At 45.2% G+C, this 25,000-nt stretch overlaps 1 protein-coding gene across 5 annotated transcripts in view; it reads left to right on the forward strand.

Moving 5' to 3' along the window:
• The window catches only part of LOC118394486 (cytoplasmic dynein 2 heavy chain 1), a 399,197-nt gene that overhangs the window by 253,582 nt on the left and 120,615 nt on the right, over window positions 1–25,000 (forward strand). For all 5 annotated transcript variants that reach the window (XM_052504034.1, XM_052503998.1, XM_052503950.1 and 2 more), the window contains 4 exons: window positions 733–893; window positions 1,019–1,144; window positions 13,720–13,830; window positions 14,337–14,492. In XM_052504034.1, coding sequence (XP_052359994.1) covers window positions 733–893; window positions 1,019–1,144; window positions 13,720–13,830; window positions 14,337–14,492 — 554 coding nt within the window. The remainder of the gene's footprint in view (window positions 1–732; window positions 894–1,018; window positions 1,145–13,719; window positions 13,831–14,336; window positions 14,493–25,000) is intronic.

The raw sequence follows: 25,000 nt of genomic DNA on the forward strand, positions 1-25,000 counted from the left end.
TCTATCTGTTTTCTGTCTCTGTCTCGCTCTTGTCGTAGATAATCGTTACAGAAATATAATACTGTCTATAGAAATATAATACTCTCAGAAGAAACTGTTGAATTCAATGTAGACTTTAATGCAAGTTATTAAAGCCGTGCTGGTCCGCGGGAAAGCCGCCGCTTCTTAGCACTGGCTCTGCTTTTATACATACATAGTACTGGGGTACATCACATATGTAAATAAAGTTACTCCCCCTTAGTATCCGGTTTTGGTAACAACGATGGCAGAACTCTTTCCATGTTCTAAAAATAATGTATATACTGCATGCCTATGTTTTACATGTTAGTCATCAGTTATCTTGCCTACATCTTTATTCCTGCACCCTGCTGACCACAGCATGTTCAGCTGTCATGAATGCACGTATGGTCTTGGTTAATGTATTCCTACATAAATAGAGTATGGTCTGGGTGTCATATGGCCTGGATATCATCTTCTCTTAATGTGCATGTGCTTGCTACTTCAGCCTCTCAATGGTTTGCTCCAACACTCTCTCTCTGTCTCTCTGTCTCTCTCTCCCCCCTCTCTCTTTCTCTCTCTCGTTCTCTCTCCCCCTCTCTCTTTCTCTCTCTCGTTCTCTCTCCCCCTCTCTCTTTCTCTCTCGTTCTCTCTCCCCCCTCTCTCTGTCTCGCTCTCTCTCCCCCCTCTCTCTGTCTCGCTCTCTCTCCCCCCTCTCTCTGTGTGTGTCTCCAGGTATGAGGGAGTTGTCTCCTCCTCCTCTGAACCTGAGGAGGTTGTACAGTGAGACTCTGGAGATTGAACCTGTCCTCATCATCATCTCCCCTGGAGCAGATCCCTCCCAGGAACTACTGGAGCTGGCCTCAGAGACTGTAGGACGGGACAACTACCACGAGGTACACACACACACACCTTACCTGTGGCTATGCAACAATATAACTAATAGAATAACACTTGCTGTTGTTCACCACACTAGTGTTGGATGAGGTTACCCATGTTTTAACATGGACTCTCTCCCCAGGTGGCAATGGGCCAGGGCCAGGCTGATGTGGCCTTAGCCACTCTGAGAGAGTGTTCCCACAGCGGAGGCTGGCTCTGCCTTAAAAACCTTCACCTGGTGACTGCGTGGCTGCCCCTGCTAGAGAAGGTGTGTGTGTGTTTATGTTGAGCTCTGCATGACACTGCATGTGTCATTAGATCCCCAGTGCTGTGGTGACAGACAGATAGACATGCCAGTCTATCTCAACCAGTCTCTCTCTCTCTCTCTCAACCAGTCTCTCTCTCTCTCAACCAGTCTCTCTCTCTCTCAACCAGTCTCTCTCTCTCTCAACCAGTCTCTCTCTCTCTCTCTCTCTCTCTCTCTCTCTCTCTCTCTCTCTCTCTCTCTCTCTCAACTCTCTCTCTCTCTCTCTCTCTCTCTCTCTCTCTCTCTCAACCAGTCTCTCTCTCTCTCAACCAGTCTCTCTCTCTCAACCAGTCAGTCTCTCTCTCTCTCTCTCCCAACCAGTCTCTCTCTCTCTCTCAACCAGTCTCTCTCTCTCAACCAGTCTCTCTCTCTCTCTCTCTCTCCCAACCAGTCTCTCTCTCTCTCTCAACCAGTCTCTCTCTCTCTCAACCAGTCTCTCTCTCTCAACCAGTCTCTCTCTCTCTCTCTCTCTCCCAACCAGTCTCTCTCTCTCTCTCAACCAGTCTCTCTCTCTCTCTCAACCAGTCTCTCTCTCTCTCTCTCTCAACCAGTCTCCCCTCTCTCTCTCAACTAGTCTCTCTCTCTCAACCAGTCTCTCTCTCTCTCTCTCAACCAGTCTCTCTCTCTCTCAACCAGTCTCCCTCTCTCTCTCTCTCTCTCTCTCTCTCTCTCTCTCTCTCTCTCTCTCTCTCTCTCTCTCTCTCTCTCTCTCAACCAGTCTCTCTCTCTCAACCAGTCTCTCTCTCTCAACCAGTCTCTCTCTCTCAACCAGTCTCTCTCCCCTCTCTCAACTAGTCTCTCTCTGTCTCTCTCTCAACCAGTCTCTCTCGCTCTCTCTCAACCAGTCTCTCTCGCTCTCTCTCAACCAGTCTCTCTCTCTCTCTCTCTCTCTCTCTCTCTCTCTCTCTCTCTCTCTCTCTCTCTCTCTCTCTCTCTCTCTCTCAACCAGTCTCTCTCTCTCTCAACCAGTCTCTCTCTCCCGCTCTCTCTCTCATCCAGTCTCTCTCTCTCTCTCTCTCTCTCTCTCTCAACCAGTCTCTCCCCCCTCTCTCTCTCAACCAGTCTCTCTCCCCCTCTCTCTCTCAACCAGTCTCTCTCCCCCTCTCTCTCTCAACCAGTCTCTCTCCCCTCTCTCTCTCAACCAGTTTCTCTCCCCCTCTCTCTCTCCCAACCAGTCTCTCTCCCCCCCTCTCTCTCTCTTTTCTCTCTCTCTGTCTCTCTCTTTCCTCTCTCCCACCTCCCTCTTTCTCTCTGTCTCTTTCCTCTCTCCCACCTCCCTCTCTTTCTCTGGATTGCCATAATCATAATTGACTCTGGGTGTGCAGTTGGTCTCTGTCTACCCAGTAACCACTGACAACAGGCAGGGGGAGGTGTTGAGGTGGAGGGTGGCCATTGCAAAGGAGCTTGAACTGAAAAGGTGATAGAATGATAGGATGAATGAAGAGAGATGCAGTCAGTCAGAGGAGGCAGGTGAAAAGCAGCCATAGAGGGAAGACAGGACGAAGAGAGACCCTCTTTTTTTGTCTTCATCCTCATCTTTTTCTCCTATTTGTTCCTCTCTCCCCATCTTATTTCTCCTCCAACTCCCCTCCCTCCTCTCTACATCCGTTGGTGCTTCAGGGATGAGTGAGTGAGTGAGTGAGTGAGTGAGTGAGAGAGGATGGTCAGTGCTCTCTGAGTTTAATTGATGCTGGCAGGGAGTTTCTCTCCCTCTTCTATTCTCTCTCTCTGCACTGCAGTAGTTTGACACGTTTATCAGGGACCCCTCCTCCCTCCCCTAACTATCACATGCTTCGATATTCCCCAACGTAATACAATATCAGAGTGACTGGTCATTTACTTGCAAAAATCATAGCAGCATGAGCTGCTGTGGTCCATATTTACATAATGATCTCTGTCTCGCTCTCTCTCTTTCTCTCTATCCCTCTCTCTTTGCACTCATTTAGCTCTTATCTTTTGTTCCTCCCCTCTGTGTGTTTCACCAGCGGGGCTTATTAGCCAGGAAAGAAACACACTGAGGAGGGGGAAGAGAGAGAGAGGTTGAGAGGATGAATGATGGAGAGATGAGACGAGAGAGAGAGAGATGCTGTTTGTCTCCTGTGAAAGCTATCCACATTCTCCTCTCTGCTCATATACAGTGGGGCAAAAAAGTATTTAGTCAGCCACCAATTGTGCAAGTTCTCCCACTTAAAAAGATAAGAGAGGCCTGTAATTTTCATCATAGGTACACTACAACCATGACAGACAAAATGGGGGAAAAAATCCAGAAAATCACGTTGTAGGATTTTTAATGAATTTATTTGCAAATGATGGTGGAAAATAAGTATTTGGTCAATAACAAACAAGCAAGATTTCTGTCTCTCACAGACCTGTAACTTCTTCTTTAAGAGGCTCCTCTGTCCTCCACTCATTACCTGTATTAATGGCACCTGTTTTAACTTGTTATCAGTATAAAAGACACCTGTCCACAACCTCAAACAGTCACACTCCAAACTCCACTATGGCCAAGACCAAAGAGCTGTCAAAGGACACCAGAAACAGAATTGTAGACCTGCACCAGGCTGGGAAGACTGAATCTGCAATAGGTAAGCAGCTTGGTTTGAAGAAATCAATTGTGTGAGCAATTATTAGGAAATGGAAGACATACAAGACCACTGATAATCTCCCTCGATCTGGGGATCCACGCAAGATCTCACCCCGTGGGGTCAAAATGATCACAAGAACGGTGAGCAAAAATCCCAGAACCACACGGGGAGACCTGGTACATGACCTGCAGAGAGCTGGGACCAAAGTAACAAAGCCTACCATCAGTAACACACTACGCCGCCAGGGACTCAAATCCTGCAGTGCCAGACGTGTCCCCCTGCTTAAGCCAGTACATGTCCAGGCCCGTCTAAAGTTTGCTAGAGAGCATTTGGATGATCCAGAAGAAGATTGGGAGAATGTCATATGTTCAGATGAAACCAAAATATAACTTTTTGGTAAAAATTCAACTTGTCGTGTTTGGAGGACAAAGAATGCTGAGTTGCATCCAAAGAACACCATACCTACTGTGAAGCATGGGGGTGGAAACATCATGCTTTGGTGCTGTTTTTTTGCAAAGGGACCAGGACGACTGATCCGTGTAAAGGAAAGAATGAATGGGGCCATGTATCGTCAGATTTTGAGTGAAAACCTCCTTCCATCAGCAAGGGCATTGAAGATGAAACGTGGCTGAGTCTTTCACCATGACAATGATCCCAAACACACCGCCTGGGCAACGAAGGAGTGGCTTCGTAAGAAGCATTTCAAGGTCCTTGAGTGGCCTAGCCAGTCTCCAGATCTCAACCCCATAGAAAATCTTTGGAGGGAGTTGAAAGTCCGTGTTGCCCAGCAACAGCCCCAAAGCATCACTGCTCTAGAGGAGATCTGCATGGAGGAATGGGCCAAAATACCACCAACAGGGTCTGAAAACCTTGTGAAGACTTACAGAAAATTTTTGACCTCTGTCATTGCCAACAAAGGGTATATAAAAAAGTATTGAGAAACTTTTGTTATTTACCAAATACTTATTTTCCACCATAATTTGCAAATAAATTCATAAAAAATCCTACAATGTGATTTTTCTGGATTTTTTTCTCATTTTGTCTGTCATAGTTGAAGTCTAGCTATGATGAAAATTACAAGCCTCTCTCATCTTTTTAAGTAGGAGAACTTGCACAATTGGTGGCTGACTAAATACTTTTTTGCCCCACTGTAGTTGCATACATTAGAGAGACGATCCAGCCAGACTAGAATTTAGACTACCAGTTCATGCGTCAGGTGTGTGTGTATGTTTCATCACAGATGTTCAATCTAACCCCAGTCTAATCCTGGTCACAGTAGATCCTCCAATCTAACCCCAGTCTAATCCTGGTCACAATAGATCCTCCAACCTAACCCCAGTCTAATCCTGGTCACAGTAGATCCTCCAATCTAACCCCAGTCTAATCCTGGTCACAGTAGATCCTCCAATCTAACCCCAGTCTAATCCTGGTCACAGTAGATCCTCCAATCTAACCCCAGTCTAATCCTGGTCACAGTAGATCCTCCAATATAACCACATTCTAACCCTGGTCACAGTAGATCCTCCAACCTATCCCCAGTCGAATCCTGGTCACAGTAGATCCTCCAACCTATCCCCAGTCTAATCCTGGTCACAGTAGATCCTCCAACCTAACCCCAGTCGAATCCTGGTCACAGTAGATCCTCCAACCTATCCCCAGTCTAATCCTGGTCACAGTAGATCCTCCAACCTAACCCCAGTCTAATCCTGGTTACAGTAGATCCTCCAACCTATCCCCAGTCTAATCCTGGTCACAGTAGATCCTCCAATTTAACCCCAGTCTAACCCTGGTCACAGTAGATCCTCCAATTTAACCCCAGTCTAACCCTGGTCACAATAGATCCTCCAATCTAACCCCAGTCTAATCCTGGTCACAGTAGATCCTCCAATCTAACCCCAGTCTAACCCTGGTCACAGTAGATCCTCCAGTCTAACCCCAGTCTAACCCTGGTCACAGTAGATCTTCCAATCTAACCCCAGTCTAACCCTGGTCACAGTAGATCCTCCAATCTAACCCCAGTCACAGTAGATCGTCCAGTCTAACCCCAGTCTAAGTAGATCGTCCAGTCTAACCCTGGTCACAGACACATGGTCCATGCTCTATTGTGATCTGTGAGCTCAGCTACCATATTCGTGTGTGTGTGTGTGTGTGTGTGTGTGTGTGTGTGTGTGTGTGTGTGTGTGTGTGTGTGTGTGTGCGTGTGCGTGCGTGCGTGCGTGTCTATGCGTGTGCGTGCGTGCGTGTCTATGCGTGTGCGTGCGTGCGTGTCTATGCGTGTGCGTGCGTGCGTGTCTATGCGTGTGCGTGCGTGCGTGTCTATGCGTGTGCGTGCGTGCGTGTCTATGCGTGTGTGTGTGTGTGTATCTATGCGCGTGTGTGTGTGTGCTGAATATTCCAGTGCCCCTCTCCTACTCCCCTGTCCCTGTCTGAGCCACACAAGCCTGAGAGCCTCATCAGAGGCTCTGTACAGTTTTTCTCTACATAGAAATGTCTCAAATCTACATCAAACACACATAGCAGATTTGCAGGTCAGGGGCGAGAGAACTGTGTGTGTGTGTGTATACAGTATGGTGTGTGTGTACAGTATGGTGGGTCTACAGTATGTGTGTGTGTGTGTGTGTGTGTGTGTGTGTGTGTGTGTGTGTGTACAGTATGGTGGGTCTACAGTATGGTGTGTGTGTATATACAGTATGGTGTGTGTGTATATACAGTATGGTGGGTGTGTACAGTATGGTGTGTGTGTGTGTGTACAGTATGGTGTGTGTGTACAGTATGGTGTGTGTGTGTGTACAGTATAGTGTGTGTGTGTACCCCCTGTGGTGTGTGTGTGTGTGTGTGTACAGTATGGTGTGTGTGTGTACCCCCTGTGGTGTGTGTGTACAGTATGGTGTGTGTGTGAGTAACCCCTGTGGTATGTGTGTGTGTACAGTGTTGTGTGTGTACAGTGTTTTGTGTGTGTGTACTGTACTGTGTTGTGTGTGTGTGTACAGTGTTGTGTGTGTGTGTGTACAGTATGGTGTGTGTGTGTGTGTGTCTATGTGTGTACAGTGTGGTGTGTGTGTACAGTGTGGTGTGTGTGTGTGTGTACAGTATGGTGTGTGTACAGTGTGGTGTGTGTACCCCCTGTGGTGTGTACAGTGTGTGTGTACCCCCTGTGGTGTGTGTGTGTACAGTATGGTGTGTGTACAGTGTGGTGTGTGTGTGTACCCCCTGTGGTTTGTGTGTGTGTGTACAGTGTGGTGTGTGTACAGTATGGTGTGTGTGTGTGTACTGTATGGTGTGTGTGTGTGTGTACAGTATGGTGTGTGTACAGTATTGTGTGTGTGCGTGTGTGTGTGTGTGCAGTGTGGTGTGTGTGTACCCCCTGTGGTGTGTGTGTGTGTGTTGTGTGTGTACAGTGTGTTGTGTGTGTACAGTATTGTGTGTGTGTGTGTGTGTACAGTGTGGTGTGTGTGTGTACCCCCTGTGTGTGTGTGTGTGTGTGTACAGTGTGGTGTGTGTACCCCCTGTGGTGTGTGTGTGTGTGTGTGTGTGTGTGTGTGTGTGTGTGTGTGTGTGTGTGTGTGTGTGTGTGTGTGTGTGTGTGTGTGTGTGTGTGTGTGTGTGTGTGTGTGTGTGTGTCTACAGTATGGTGTGTGTGTGTGTACAGTGTGTGTGTGTGTGTGTGTGTGTGTGTGTGTACAGTGTGGTGTGTGTACAGTATGGTGTGTGTGTGTGTACCCCCTGTGGTGTGTGTACAGTGTGGTGTGTGTGTGTACCCCATGTGGTGTGTGTGTACAGTGTGGTGCGTGTGTGTGTGTGTGTACAGTATGGTATGTGTGTGTACAGTATGGTGTGTGTGTCTGTACAGTGTGGTATGTGTACAGTATGGTGTGTGTGTGTGTGTGTGTGTGTGTGTGTGTGTGTGTGTGTGTGTGTGTGTGTGTGTGTGTGTGTGTGTGTGTGTGTGTGTGTGTGTGTGTGTGTGTGTGTGTGTGTGTACAGTGCGGTTTGTGTGTGTGTGTACAGTATGGTGTGTGTACAGTGCGGTGTGTGTGTGTACAGTATGGTGTGTGTGTGTGTACAGTATGGTGTGTGTGTACAGTATGGTGTGTGTACAGTGCGGTGTGTGTGTGTACAGTATGGTGTGTGTTTATACTCTATGAATAATCCTATTCTCCCTTCCCTCCTCTTGGCATCTTGGAAATCGAGATGTTTTTTTGCTTAACATTATAACATGAAGTGAAAAATATATCTTTACAGTCGGTCTTGAGCACAGAAATCCACATCATTTGGCACAGAAATCTCTCTATCACAACACACACACTAATTTGATTTGATTTGATTCAGGCTCCAGTTCTGTTTCTCCGTAAGACTGAGTTGGACTCCACAGTTGTAGAAACAGATTGATTGAGAGGGGAACCTGGGCTACATGTGTGTGTTGTCATGCTGAATTCTGCTGCAACACATGTTCACCTGTGAATGAGCACCCAATCAGAATGCAGGCCTCGGGCTTCAGAGAGAGAGAGAGAGAGAGAGAGAGAGATTGGCTTCTGTTGGGTTTAATACAGCGAATCTGAATCGTCTCAGACCCACTGATACACAGTGTGTGGAAAAGAGAGCTGGTGAATATGTGTTGTGAGTGTTCTTAACCACATTATTAGATGTGGTGGTGAATGATGATGGTGAATATGTGTTGTGAGTGTTCTTAACCACATTATTAGATGTGGTGGTGAATGATGTTGGTGAATATGTGTTGTGGGTGTTCTTAACCACATTATTAGATGTGGTGGTGAATGATGATGGTGAATATGTGTTGTGGGTGTTCTTAACCACATTATTAGATGTGGTGGTGAATGATGATGGTGAATATGTGTTGTGAGTGTTCTTAACCACATTATTAGATGTGGTGGTGAATGATGATGGTGAATATGTGTTGTGAGTGTTCTTAACCACATTATTAGATGTGGTGGTGAATGATGATGGTGAATATGTGTTGTGAGTGTTCTTAACCACATGATTAGATGTGGTGGTGAATGATGATGGTGAATATGTGTTGTGGGTGTTCTTAACCACATTATTAGATGTGGTGGTGAATGATGATGGTGAATATGTGTTGTGGGTGTTCTTAACCACATTATTAGATGTGGTGGTGAATGATGATGGTGAATATGTGTTGTGAGTGTTCTTAACCACATGATTAGATGTGGTGGTGAATGATGATGGTGAATATGTGTTGTGGGTGTTCTTAACCACATTATTAGATGTGGTGGTGAATGATGATGGTGAATATGTGTTGTGGGTGTTCTTAACCACATTATTAGATGTGGTGGTGAATGATGATGGTGAATATGTGTTGTGGGTGTTCTTAACCACATTATTAGATGTGGTGGTGAATGATGATGGTGAATATGTGTTGTGGGTGTTCTTAACCACATTATTAGATGTGGTGGTGAATGATGATGGTGAATATGTGTTGTGGGTGTTCTTAACCACATTATTAGATGTGGTGGTGAATGATGATGGTGAATATGTGTTGTGGGTGTTCTTAACCACATTATTAGATGTGGTGGTGAATGATGATGGTGAATATGTGTTGTGAGTGTTCTTAACCACATTATTAGATGTGGTGGTGAATGATGATGGTGAATATGTGTTGTGAGTGTTCTTAACCACATTATTAGATGTGGTGGTGAATGATGATGGTGAATATGTGTTGTGGGTGTTCTTAACCACATTATTAGATGTGGTGGTGAATGATGATGGTGAATATGTGTTGTGGGTGTTCTTAACCACATTATTAGATGTGGTGGTGAATGATGATGGTGAATATGTGTTGTGGGTGTTCTTAACCACATTATTAGATGTGGTGGTGAATGATGATGGTGAATATGTGTTGTGAGTGTTCTTAACCACATTATTAGATGTGGTGGTGAATGATGATGGTGAATATGTGTTGTTGTGGGTGTTCTTAACCACATTATTAGATGTGGTGGTGAATGATGATGGTGAATATGTGTTGTGAGTGTTCTTAACCACATTATTAGATGTGGTGGTGAATGATGATGGTGAATATGTGTTGTGGGTGTTCTTAACCACATTATTAGATGTGGTGGTGAATGATGATGGTGAATATGTGTTGTGGGTGTTCTTAACCACATTATTAGATGTGGTGGTGAATGATGATGGTGAATATGTGTTGTGGGTGTTCTTAACCACATTATTAGATGTGGTGGTGAATGATGATGGTGAATATGTGTTGTGAGTGTTCTTAACCACATTATTAGAATGATGATGTGTGGTGAATGTGGTGAATGATGTGAATATGTGTTGTGGGTGTTCTTAACCACATTATTAGATGTGGTGGTGAATGATGATGGTGAATATGTGTTGTGAGTGTTCTTAACCACATTATTAGATGTGGTGGTGAATGATGATGGTGAATATGTGTTGTGGGTGTTCTTAACCACATTATTAGATGTGGTGGTGAATGATGATGGTGAATATGTGTTGTGGGTGTTCTTAACCACATTATTAGATGTGGTGGTGAATGATGATGGTGAATATGTGTTGTGAGTGTTCTTAACCACATTATTAGATGTGGTGGTGAATGATGATGGTGAATATGTGTTGTGGTGTTCTTAACCACATTATTAGATGTGGTGGTGAATGATGATGGTGAATATGTGTTGTGGGTGTTCTTAACCACATTATTAGATGTGGTGGTGAATGATGATGGTGAATATGTGTTGTGGGTGTTCTTAACCACATTATTAGATGTGGTGGTGAATGATGATGGTGAATATGTGTTGTGGGTGTTCTTAACCACATTATTAGATGTGGTGGTGAATGATGATGGTGAATATGTGTTGTGGGTGTTCTTAACCACATTATTAGATGTGGTGGTGAATGATGATGGTGAATATGTGTTGTGGGTGTTCTTAACCACATTATTAGATGTGGTGGTGAATGATGATGGTGAATATGTGTTGTGGGTGTTCTTAACCACATTATTAGATGTGGTGGAATGAATGATGATGGTGAATATGAATGTTGTGAATATGTGTTGTGGGTGTTCTTAACCACATTATTAGATGTGGTGGTGAATGATGATGGTGAATATGTGTTGTGGGTGTTCTTAACCACATTATTAGATGTGGTGGTGAATGATGATGGTGAATATGTGTTGTGGGTGTTCTTAACCACATTATTAGATGTGGTGGTGAATGATGATGGTGAATATGTGTTGTGGTGTTCTTAACCACATTATTAGATGTGGTGGTGAATGATGATGGTGAATATGTGTTGTGGGTGTTCTTAACCACATTATTAGATGTGGTGGTGAATGATGATGGTGAATATGTGTTGTGAGTGTTCTTAACCACATTATTAGATGTGGTGGTGAATGATGATGGTGAATATGTGTTGTGGGTGTTCTTAACCACATTATTAGATGTGGTGGTGAATGATGATGGTGAATATGTGTTGTGAGTGTTCTTAACCACATTATTAGATGTGGTGGTGAATGATGATGGTGAATATGTGTTGTGGGTGTTCTTAACCACATTTTAGATGTGGTGGTGAATAGATGTGGTGGTGAATGATGATGGTGAATATGTGTTGTGGGTGTTCTTAACCACATTATTAGATGTGGTGGTGAATGATGATGGTGAATATGTGTTGGGAGTGTTCTTAACCACATTATTAGATGTGGTGGTGAAATGATGGTGAATATGGGTGTTCTTAACCACATTATTAGATGTGGTGGTGAATTGATGGTGAATATGTGTTGTGGGTGTTCTTAACCACATTATTAGATGTGGTGGTGAATGATGATGGTGAATATGTGTTGTGGGTGTTCTTAACCACATTATTAGATGTGGTGGTGAATGATGATGGTGAATATGTGTTGTGGGTGTTCTTAACCACATTATTAGATGTGGTGGTGAATGATGATGGTGAATATGTGTTGTGGGTGTTCTTAACCACATTATTAGATGTGGTGGTGAATGATGATGGTGAATATGTGTTGTGGGTGTTCTTAACCACATTATTAGATGTGGTGATGATGGTGAATGATGATGGTGAAATATGTGAATATGTGTTGGTGTTCTTAACCACATTATTAGATGTGGTGGTGAATGATGATGGTGAATATGTGTTGTGGGTGTTCTTAACCACATTATTAGATGTGGTGGTGAATGGTGGTGAATGATGATGATGTGAATATGTGTTGTGGGTGTTCTTAACCACATTATTAGATGTGGTGGTGAATGATGATGGTGAATATGTGTTGTGAGTGTTCTTAACCACATTATTAGATGTGGTGGTGAATGATGATGGTGAATATGTGTTGTGGGTGTTCTTAACCACATTATTAGATGTGGTGGTGAATGATGATGGTGAATATGTGTTGTGGGTGTTCTTAACCACATTATTAGATGTGGTGGTGAATGATGATGGTGAATACCCCCAGTGTTCTTAACCACATTATTAGATGTGGTGGTGAATGATGATGGTGAATATGTGTTGTGGGTGTTCTTAACCACATTATTAGATGTGGTGGTGAAGATGATGGTGGTGAATATGTGAATATGTGGGTGTTCTTAACCACATTATTAGATGTGGTGGTGAATGATGATGGTGAATATGTGTTGTGAGTGTTCTTAACCACATTATTAGATGTGGTGGTGAATGATGATGGTGAATATGTGTTGTGAGTGTTCTTAACCACATTATTAGATGTGGTGGTGAATGATGATGGTGAATATGTGTTGTGGGTGTTCTTAACCACATTATTAGATGTGGTGGTGAATGATGATGGTGAATATGTGTTGTGGGTGTTCTTAACCACATTATTAGATGTGGTGGTGAATGATGATGGTGAATATGTGTTGTGAGTGTTCTTAACCACATTATTAGATGTGGTGGTGAATGATGATGGTGAATATGTGTTGTGGGTGTTCTTAACCACATTATTAGATGTGGTGGTGAATGATGATGGTGAATATGTGTTGTGGGTGTTCTTAACCACATTATTAGATGTGGTGGTGAATGATGATGGTGAATATGTGTTGTGAGTGTTCTTAACCACATTATTAGATGTGGTGGTGAATGATGATGGTGAATATGTGTTGTGGGTGTTCTTAACCACATTATTAGATGTGGTGGTGAATGATGATGGTGAATATGTGTTGTGGGTGTTCTTAACCACATTATTAGATGTGGTGGTGAATGATGATGGTGAATATGTGTTGTGGGTGTTCTTAACCACATTATTAGATGTGGTGGTGAATGATGATGGTGAATATGTGTTGTGAGTGTTCTTAACCACATTATTAGATGTGGTGGTGAATGATGATGGTGAATATGTGTTGTGGGTGTTCTTAACCACATTATTAGATGTGGTGGTGAATGATGATGGTGAATATGTGTTGTGGGTGTTCTTAACCACATTATTAGATGTGGTGGAATGAATGATGATGGTGAATATGTGTTGTGGGTGTTCTTAACCACATTATTAGATGTGGTGGTGAATGATGTTGGTGAATATGTGTTGTGGGTGTTCTTAACCACATTATTAGATGTGGTGGTGAATGATGATGGTGAATATGTGTTGTGGGTGTTCTTAACCACATTATTAGATGTGGTGGTGAATGATGATGGTGAATATGTGTTGTGAGTGTTCTTAACCACATTATTAGATGTGGTGGTGAATGATGATGGTGAATATGTGTTGTGAGTGTTCTTAACCACATTATTAGATGTGGTGGTGAATGATGATGGTGAATATGTGTTGTGGGTGTTCTTAACCACATTATTAGATGTGGTGGTGAATGATGATGGTGAATATGTGTTGTGGGTGTTCTTAACCACATTATTAGATGCATGTTGCACACCACTGGACTCCTGATATTGCGGATGGTGATTGTGTTGTACAGGTTGTGGTTGTCTCTTATCTCTCTCCTGTAGGAGCTGAATGTTCTGCAACCTAAGGCAGGCTTCCGTCTCTGGCTCACTGCTGAGGTCCATCCCAAGTTCCCCCTCATCCTGTTGCAGTCCAGCCTCAAGATCACCTTCGAGGTACAAACACTATATATGTACAGACACACACAGAAACACACGCACACAGACACCCTGTCCATGGTAATACGTTATGTTGGGAGCCGTGTTTGAGTAAAACATGTAGCCTTGGGTGTGTGTGTGTGGTGTGAAACTTGTAGCCCCAGGCGTGTTAGCTGTCTGAGACGTGTTACTGAGGAGTGTTAGCCAGGCGTGTTATTGGGCTGAGTGTATGCAGAGCCAAGCTGGGTCTGTTAGTCAAGCTGGGCCAGGCTATAGGGCTTACTTTCTCCAAATACCAGCTGTGCTGTTTGACAGTCCGGCGTTATGGGACACACAGGCCCTGTTGAGAAGTGGAGCACACTTGATCTCTCCAGCCCTCAGATGAGCTTTTAACAGTTAAAGCCTGGATCCCAGCCCCCACTGCCATCCCTGTCCACCCTCCCAGCAACATTCATGCCCTCCCTGTCCACCCTCCCAGCAACATTCATGCCCTCAGGCCCTTGATCACTTTCTCTCTCCCTCAGGCTCCTCCTGGTCTAAAGAAGAACTTGTTGAGGACCTATGAAACGTGGAGCCCAGAGCAGATCAGTAAAGGTGGTCTGCTGTCCAGAGCCCAGTCCCTCTTCTGCCTCGCATGGTTCCACGCTGTCTGCCAGGAGAGACGTAACTACATCCCCCAGGTACCCCAGCTTCTTAAACACGACATCCCCCAGGTACCCCAGCTTCTTATAAACTACATCCCCCAGGTACCCCAGCTTCTTAAACACTACATCCCCCAGGTACCCCAGCTTCTTAAACACTACATCCCCCAGGTACCCCAGCTTCTTAAACACTACATCCCCCAGGTACCTCAGCTTCTTAAACACTACATCCCCCAGGTACCCCAGCTTCTTAAACACTACATCCCCCAGGTACCTCAGCTTCTTAAACACTACATCCCCCAGGTACCCCCAGCTTCTTAATTAAACACTACATCCCCCAGGTACCCCCAACTTCTTATAAACTACATCCCCCAGGTACCCCCAGCTTCTTATAAACTACACCCCCCAGGTAACCACAGCTTCTTATTAACTACATCCCCAGGTACCCCAGCGTATTATAAACTACTTCCCCCAGGTACCCCCTGCTTATTATAAACTACATCCCCCAGGTAACTCCAGCACATTATAAACTACATCCTCCAGGTAACCCCAGCATATTATAAACTACTTCCCCCAGGTACCCAAGCTTCTTATAAACTACATCCCCCAGGTGTCCCAGCACTTTCTAAACTACACCCTCCACGTACCCCAGCACTTTATAAACTACATCCCCAGGGACCCCAGCACTTTAAAACAACATCCCCCAGGAAATAAAGAGCTCACCGCTATGTAAACTACATTTCCCTGGAGTCATACCCGTGCCTCCGATTAATGACATACTACAGCTCCCATCAATCAATCAATCAACTGTATTTATTAAGCACTTTTTACATTAGCCGATGTCACAAAGTGCTCTGCAGAAACCCAGCCTAAAATCTCAAACAGCAAGCAATGCAGATGTAGAAGCATGGTGGCTAAGAAAAACTACCTAGAAAGTATACCTAATAACTAATAACAATTGGATACCACGAAATTGGGGAGAAAAGGGGGTAAAAAATGTCAAATTACAAAAAAGAGAGATCAGGGTCCAGAGTAACGCCGAGGTCCTTTACAGTTTTATTTGAGACGACTGTACAACCATTAAGATTAATTGTCAGATCCAACAGACAATATCTTTATTTCTTGGGACCTAGTACTACCATCTCTGTTTTGTCCAAGTGTAAAAGTAAAAGATTGCCGGCATCCACTTCCTGTCTGAAACACAGACTTCCATGGAGGGCAATTTTGGGGCTTCACCATGTTTCATCGAAATGTACAGCTGTCTATCGTCTGCTATCGTCTGCTATCGTCTGCGTAGCAGTGAAAGTTAACATTTATGTTTCGAATGACATCACCAAGAGGTGAAAATATATAGTGAACGGAACCTTGAGGAATACAGAGGGCAAACCGTCCACAGACAAGCCATTTTGCCACAACTTTGGAAGTATGCTTGGGGTCATTGTCCATTTGTAAGACCCATTTGCGACCAAGCTTTAACTTCCTGACTGATGTCTTGAGATGTTGCTTCAATATATCCACATAATGTTTCCTACCATCTATATTGTGAAGCGCACCAGTCCCTACTGCAGCAAAGCACCCCCACAACATGATGCTGCCACCCCGTGCTTCACGGTTGGGATGGTGTTCTTCGGCCAGCAAGCCTCTCCCTTTTCCTCCAAACATAACAATGTTAATTATGGCCAAACAGTTCTATTGTTGCAGACCAGAGGACATTTTTCCAAAAAGTACCATCTTTGTCCCCATGTGCAGTTGCAAACCATAGTCTGGCTTTTTTGTGGTCCTTCTGTAGCTCAGTTGGTAGAGCATGGCGCTTGTAACGCCAGGGTAGTGGGTTCGATTCCGGGACCACCCATACGTAGAATGTATGCACACATGACTGTAAGTCGCTTTGGATAAAAGCGTCTGCTAAATGGCATATATTATTATATATTATTATGTCGGGTTTGGAGCAGTAGTTTTTTTTTTTTTTTGTACCTGTTTCATCTCTAAGAGACAGAACACGTCTCCTTCCTGAGCGGTATGACGGCTGCGTGGTCCCATGGTGTTTATACTTGCGTACTATTGTTTGTATAGATGAACGTGGTACCTTCAGGTATTGGGAAATAGGTGGAGGGAGTCTGGAAAGGCGTCTAGGAATGTTTGGGTTGTCCGAGAATTTATAGCACAGCTTTTGATGGTCCTTGGTTGGGATCTGAGCAGATAATTTGTTGCGTTTGCAAACGTAATAAAATGGTGGTCCGATAGTCCAGGATTATGAGGAAAAACATTGAGATCCACAATATTTATTCCGCGGGACACAACTAGGTCCAGAGTATGACTGTGTTAGTGAGTAGGTCCGGAGACATGTTAGACAAAACCCACTGAGTCGATGATGGCTCCGATAGCCTTTTGGAGTGGGTCTGTGGACTTTTCCATGTGAATATTAAAGTCACCAAAAATGTGAATATTATCTGCCATAACTACAAGGTCCGATAGAAATTCAGGGAAATCAGTGAGGCACACTGTATGTGGCCCAGGAGGCCTGTAAACAGTAGCTATAAAAAGTGATTGAGTCGGCTGCATAGATTTCATGACTAGAAGCTCAAAAGACAAAAACGCTGTTTTTATTTTGTAAATTGAAATTTGCCATCGTAATGTTAGCAACACCTCCGCCTTTGCGGGATGCACGGGGATATGGTCACTAGTGTAACCAGGAGGAGAAGCCTAATTTAACACAGAAAATGTATCAGGCTTAAGCCATGTTTCAGTCAGGCCAATCACATCAAGATTATGATCAGTGATTAGTTCATTGACAATAACTGCCTTGGAAGTGAGGGATCTAACATTAAGTAGCCCTATTTTGAGATATGACGATCTCTTTCAATAATGACAGGAATGGAGGAGGTCTTCTATTCCAGTGAGATTGCTAAGGCGATCAACGCCATGTTTCATCATGCCCTGGGACTGTTGTGGCCCACTAGAGCATGTTTCATCATGCCCTGGGACTGTTGTGGCCCACTAGAGCATGTTTCATCATGCCCTGGGACTGTTGTGGCCCACTAGAGCATGTTTCATCATGCCCTGGGACTGTTGTGGCCCACTAGAGCATGTTTCATCCCCCAGCTTCTTAAACACTACATCCCCCAGGTACCTCAGCTTCTTAAACACTACATCCCCCAGGTACCCCAGCTTCTTAAACACTACACCCCCAGGTACCTCAGCTTCTTAAACACTACATCCCCCAGGTACCCCAGCTTCTTAAACACTACATCCCCCAGGTACCCCAGCTTCTTAAACACTACATCCCCCAGGTACCCCAACTTCTTAAACACTACATCCCCCAGGTACCTCAGCTTCTTAAACACTACATCCCCCAGGTACCCCCAGCTTCTTAATTAAACACTACATCCCCAGGTACCCCCAACTTCTTATAAACTACATCCCCCAGGTACCCCCAGCTTCTTATAAACTACACCCCCCAGGTAACCACAGCTTCTTATTAACTACATCCCCAGGTACCCCAGCGTATTATAAACTACTTCCCCCAGGTACCCCTGCTTATTATAAACTACATCCCCAGGTAACTCCAGCACATTATAAACTACATCCTCCAGGTAACCCCAGCATATTATAAACGACTTCCCCCAGGTACCCAAGCTTCTTATAAACTACATCCCCCAGGTGTCCCAGCACTTTCTAAACTACACCCTCCACGTACCCCAGCACTTTATAAACTACATCCCCCAGGGACCCCAGCACTTTAAAACAACATCCCCAGGAAATAAAGAGCTCACCGCTATGTAAACTACATTTCCCTGGAGTCATACCCGTGCCTCCGATTAATGACATACTACAGCTCCCATCAATCAATCAATCAACTGTATTTATTAAGCACTTTTTACTTTAGCCGATGTCACAAAGTGCTCTGCAGAAACCCAGCCTAAAATCTCAAACAGCAAGCAATGCAGATGTAGAAGCATGGTGGCTAAGAAAAACTACCTAGAAAGTCTACCTAATAACTAATAACAATTGGATACCACGAAATTGGGGAGAAAAGGGGTAAAAATGTCAAATTACAAAAAGAGAGATCAGGGTCCAGAGTAACGCCGAGGTCCTTTACAGTTTTATTTGAGACGACTGTACAACCATTAAGATTAATTGTCAGATCCAACAGACAATATCTTTATTTCTTGGGACCTAGTACTACCATCTCTGTTTTGTCCAAGTGTAAAAGTAAAAGATTGCCGGCATCCACTTCCTGTCTGAAACACAGACTTCCATGGAGGGCAATTTTGGGGCTTCACCATGTTTCATCGAAATGTACAGCTGTCTATCGTCTGCTATCGTCTGCTATCGTCTGCGTAGCAGTGAAAGTTAACATTTATGTTTCCGAATGACATCACCAAGAGGTGAAAATATATAGTGAACGGAACCTTGAGGAATACAGAGGGCAAACCGTCCACAGAGACAAACTGATATCTTTCCCACAGATAAGATCTAAACCAGGACAGAACTTGTCCGTGTAGACCAATTTGGGTTTCCAATCCCTCCAAAAGAATGTGGTGATCGATGGTATCAAAAGCAGCACTAAGGTCTAGGAGCACGAGGGCAGATGCAGTGCCTCGGTCTGACGCCATTAAAATGTAATTTACCACCTTCACGAGTGCAGTCTCAGTGCCATGATGGGGTCTAAAAACCAGACTGAAGCGTTTCGTATACATTGTTATTCTTCAGGAAGGCAGTGAGTAGCTGCGCAACAGCTTTTTCTAAAGTCTTTGAGAGGAATGGGAGATTTGAACAGGCCAATAGTTTTTTATATTTTCTGGGTCAAGGTTTGGCTTTTTCAAGAGAGGCTTTATTACTGCCACTTTTAGTGAGTTTGGTACACATCCGGTGGATAGAGAGCCGTTTATTATGTTCAACATAGGAGGGCCAAGTACAGGAAGCAGCTCTTTCAGTAGTTTAGTTGGAATAGGGTCCAGTATGCAGCTTGAAGGTTTAGAGGACATGATTATTTTCATCATTGTGTCAAGAGATATAGTGCTAAAACACTTGAGTGTCTCTCTTGATCCTAGGTCCTGGCAGAGTTGTGCAGACTCAGGACAACTGAGCTTTGGAGGAATACGCAGATTTAAATTCCCTGTTTTAGGTCAGTTAGGATAACCACTTTATTTTAAGAATGTGAAATGTCAGAATAATAGTAGAGAGAATGATTTATTTCAGCTTTTATTTCTTTCATCACATTCCTAGTGGGTCAGAAGTTAACATACACTCAAATAGTATTTGGTAGCATTGCCTTTAAATTGTTTAACTTGGGTCAAACATTTCGGGTAGCCTTCCACAAGCTTCCCACAATAAGTTGGGTGAATTTTGGCCCATTCCTCCTGACAGAACTGGTGTAACAGAGTCAGGTTTGCAGGCCTCCTTGCTTGCACATGCTTTTTCAGTTCTGCCTACAAATGTTCTATAGGATTGAGGTCGGGGCTTTGTGATGGCCACTCCAATACCTTGACTTTGTTGTCCTTAAGCCATTTTGCCACAACTTTGGAAGTATGCTTGGGGTCATTGTCCATTTGTAAGACCCATTTGCGACCAAGCTTTAACTTCCTGACTGATGTCTTGAGATGTTGCTTCAATATATCCACATAATGTTTCCTACCATCTATATTGTGAAGCGCACCAGTCCCTACTGCAGCAAAGCACCCCCACAACATGATGCTGCCACCCCCGTGCTTCACGGTTGGGATGGTGTTCTTCGGCCAGCAAGCCTCTCCCTTTTCCTCCAAACATAACAATGTTAATTATGGCCAAACAGTTCTATTGTTGCAGACCAGAGGACATTTTTCCAAAAAGTACCATCTTTGTCCCCATGTGCAGTTGCAAACCATAGTCTGGCTTTTTTTTTGTGGTCCTTCTGTAGCTCAGTTGGTAGAGCATGGCGCTTGTAACGCCAGGGTAGTGGGTTCGATTCCCGGGACCACCCATACGTAGAATGTATGCACACATGACTGTAAGTCGCTTTGGATAAAAGCGTCTGCTAAATGGCATATATTATTATATATTATTATGTCGGGTTTGGAGCAGTAGTTTCTTTTTTTTTGTACCTGTTTCATCTCTAAGAGACAGAACACGTCTCCTTCCTGAGCGGTATGACGGCTGCGTGGTCCCATGGTGTTTATACTTGCGTACTATTGTTTGTATAGATGAACGTGGTACCTTCAGGTATTGGGAAATAGGTGGAGGGAGTCTGGAAAGGCGTCTAGGAATGTTTGGGTTGTCCGAGAATTTATAGCACAGCTTTTGATGGTCCTTGGTTGGGATCTGAGCAGATAATTTGTTGCGTTTGCAAACGTAATAAAATGGTGGTCCGATAGTCCAGGATTATGAGGAAAAACATTGAGATCCACAATATTTATTCCGCGGGACACAACTAGGTCCAGAGTATGACTGTGTTAGTGAGTAGGTCCGGAGACATGTTAGACAAAACCCACTGAGTCGATGATGGCTCCGATAGCCTTTTGGAGTGGGTCTGTGGACTTTTCCATGTGAATATTAAAGTCACCAAAAATGTGAATATTATCTGCCATAACTACAAGGTCCGATAGAAATTCAGGGAAATCAGTGAGGCACGCTGTATGTGGCCCAGGAGGCCTGTAAACAGTAGCTATAAAAAGTGATTGAGTCGGCTGCATAGATTTCATGACTAGAAGCTCAAAAGACAAAAACGCTGTTTTTATTTTGTAAATTGAAATTTGCCATCGTAATGTTAGCAACACCTCCGCCTTTGCGGGATGCACGGGGATATGGTCACTAGTGTAACCAGGAGGAGAAGCCTAATTTAACACAGAAAATGTATCAGGCTTAAGCCATGTTTCAGTCAGGCCAATCACATCAAGATTATGATCAGTGATTAGTTCATTGACAATAACTGCCTTGGAAGTGAGGGATCTAACATTAAGTAGCCCTATTTTGAGATATGACGATCTCTTTCAATAATGACAGGAATGGAGGAGGTCTTCTATTCCAGTGAGATTGCTAAGGCGATCAACGCCATGTTTCATCATGCCCTGGGACTGTTGTGGCCCACTAGAGCATGTTTCATCATGCCCTGGGACTGTTGTGGCCCACTAGAGCATGTTTCATCATGCCCTGGGACTGTTGTGGCCCACTAGAGCATGTTTCATCATGCCCTGGGACTGTTGTGGCCCACTAGAGCATGTTTCATCATGCCCTGGGACTGTTGTGGCCCACTAGAGCATGTTTCATCATGCCCTGGGACTGTTGTGGCCCACTAGAGCATGTTTCATCATGCCCTGGGACTGTTATGGCCCACTAGAGCATGTTTCATCATGCCCTGGGACTGTTGTGGCCCACTAGAGCATGTTTCATCATGCCCTGGGACTGTTGTGGCCCACTAGAGCATGTTTCATCATGCCCTGGGACTGTTGTGGCCCACTAGAGCATGTTTCATCATGCCCTGGGACTGTTGTGGCCCACTAGAGCATGTTTCATCATGCCCTGGGACTGTTATGGCCCACTAGAGCATGTTTCATCATGCCCTGGGACTGTTATGGCCCACTAGAGCATGTTTCATCATGCCCTGGGACTGTTATGGCCCACTAGAGCAGACCCACTGATGTGTGTGTATAACCTGACCCTTTTGAAACATGCTCTCTGTGTCTCTGTGGTCTCTGCAGTCACACAGCCATCCGCAGAGCCTGAGAATGTTGTCTGTGTGCTCATAGAGGACACTAGCGTGCTTCTACTCTCTGTGTGCTCATAAAGAACACTAGCATGCTTCTACTCTCTGTGTGCTCATAAAGAACACTAGCGTGCTTCTACTCTCTGTGTGCTCATAAAGAACACTAGCGTGCTTCCAGTCTACAGGGAGATGCTGCCCTCTCACTGCCCTCTCACTACCCTCTCACTGCCCGCTCACTGCCCGCTCACTGCCCGCTCACTGCTCCACTGCCCTCTCACTGCACTCTCACTGCACTCTCACTGCCCTCTCACTGCTCCACTGCCCTCTCACTGCCCTCTCACTGCCCTCTCACTGCCCTCTCACTGCCCTCTCACTGCTCCACTGCACTCTCACTGCCCTCCCACTGCCCTCTCACTGCTCCACTGCACTCTCACCGCACTCTCACTGCTCCACTGCAATCTCACCGCTCTCTCACTGCACTCTCACTGCCCTCTCACTGCCCTCCCACTGCCCTCTCACTGCTCAACTGCCCTCTCACTGCCCTCTCACTGCTCCACTGCACTCTCACTGCTCCACTGCACTCTCACTGCACTCTCACTGCTCCACTGCACTCTCACTGCTCCACTGCCCTCTCACTGCCCTCTCACTGCACTCTCAATGCCCTCTCACTGCCCGCTCACTGCCCTCTCACTGCTCCACTGCACTCTCACTGCCCTCTCACTGCCCTCTCACTGCCCTCTCACTGCCCTCTCACTGCCCGCTCACTGCTTCACTGCCCTCTCACTGCCCTCCCACTGCACTCTCACTGCTTCACTGCACTCTCACTGCCCTCTCACTGCTCCACTGCACTCTCACTGCACTCTCACTGCCCTCTCACTGCACTCTCACTGCCCTCACTGCTCCACTGGACTCTGTAGCAGCTTTACTAGCTACAGCATGTTAACATCAGTACCTGCACACTCAGGACCTGCACACTCAGGACCTGCACACTCAGGACCTGCACACTCAGGACCTGCACACTCAGTACCTGCACACTCAGTACCTGCACACTCAGTACCTGCACACTCAGTACCTGCACACTCAGTACCTGCACACTCAGGACCTGCACACTCAGGACCTGCACACTCAGGACCTGCACACTCAGTACCTGCACACTCAGGACCTGCACACTCAGGACCTGCACACTCAGTACCTGCACACTCAGGACCTGCACACTCAGGACCTGCACACTCAGTACCTGCACACTCAGGACCTGCACACTCAGGACCTGCACACTCAGGACCTGCACACTCAGGACCTGCACACTCAGTACCTGCACACTCAGTACCTGCACACTCAGTACCTGCACACTCAGTACCTGCACACTCAGGACCTGCACACTCAGGACCTGCAAACTCAGAACCTGCACACTCAGGACCTGCACACTCAGTACCTGCACACTCAGGACCTGCACACTCAGTACCTGCAAACTCAGTACCTGCACACTCAGTACCTGCACACTCAGGACCTGCACACTCAGTACCTGCACACTCAGTACCTGCACACTCAGTACCTGCACACTCAGTACCTGCACACTCAGGACCTGCACACTCAGTACCTGCACACTCAGGACCTGCACACTCAGTACCTGCACACTCAGGACCTGCAAACTCAGTACCTGCACACTCAGTACCTGCACACTCAGTACCTGCAATCTCAGTACCTGCACACTCAGTACCTGCAAACTCAGTACCTGCACACTCAGGACCTGCACACTCAGTACCTGCACACTCAGGACCAGGGGCTGCCTCATTTACAACCCCCCCATGCTGGCTAATACAGTTAAACACACACCTACTCATAGCTGAAGTGTTCCCACGTACACACATACTGTACATACCTACACGGCAGGACTAAAAGCACTATGGAGAGCCAAGATGACACAGATGTTTTAGTGATGGCTATAATTAGGTTGTGTATTTATAGCCGTCGGGGACTGAACACATAATTAACACACCAATTAAATACACCGACATGAGAAGGAACCAGGGATCCATCCAGAGTTATTAATTAAATTCTGCTCTCCCTATCTCTCCCCCTCCCTATCTCTCCCCCTCCATATCTCTCCCTATCTCTCCTTCTCCCTATTTCTCCCTCTCCCTATTTCTCCCTCTCCCTATCTCTCCCTCTCCCTATCTCTCCCCCTCCCTATCTCTCCCTGTCTCTGTTTCTCTCTGTCTCTGTTTCTCTCTGTCTCTGTTTCTCTCTGTCTCTGTTTCTCTCTGTCTCTGTTTCTCTCTGTCTCTGTTTCTCTCTGTCTCTGTTTCTCTCTGTCTCTGTTTCTCTCTGTCTCTGTTTCTCTCTGTCTCTGTTTCTCTCTGTTTCTCTGTCTCTGTTTCTCTCTGTTTCTCTCTGTCTCTGTTTCTCTCTGTCTCTGTTTCTCTCTGTCTCTGTTTCTCTCTGTCTCTGTTTCTCTCTGTCTCTGTTTCTCTCTGTTTCTCTGTCTCTGTTTCTCTCTGTTTCTCTCTGTTTCTCTCTGTCTCTGTTTCTCTCTGTCTCTGTTTCTCTCTGTCTCTGTTTCTCTCTGTCTCTGTTTCTCTCTGTCTCTGTTTCTCTCTGTCTCTGTTTCTCTCTGTCTCTGTTTCTCTCTGTTTCTCTGTCTCTGTTTCTCTCTGTTTCTCTCTCTCTGTTTCTCTCTGTTTCTCTCTGTCTCTGTTTCTCTCTCTCTGTTTCTCTCTGTCTCTGTTTCTCTCTGTCTCTGTTTCTCTCTGTCTCTGTTTCTCTCTGTCTCTGTTTCTCTCTGTCTCTGTTTCTCTCTGTCTCTGTTTCTCTCTGTCTCTGTTTCTCTGTTTCTGTTTCTCTCTGTTTCTGTTTCTCTCTGTTTCTG

The sequence above is a fragment of the Oncorhynchus keta genome, chromosome 1 (genome assembly GCF_023373465.1).
Source record: "Oncorhynchus keta strain PuntledgeMale-10-30-2019 chromosome 1, Oket_V2, whole genome shotgun sequence".
Taxonomy (NCBI): domain Eukaryota; kingdom Metazoa; phylum Chordata; class Actinopteri; order Salmoniformes; family Salmonidae; genus Oncorhynchus; species Oncorhynchus keta.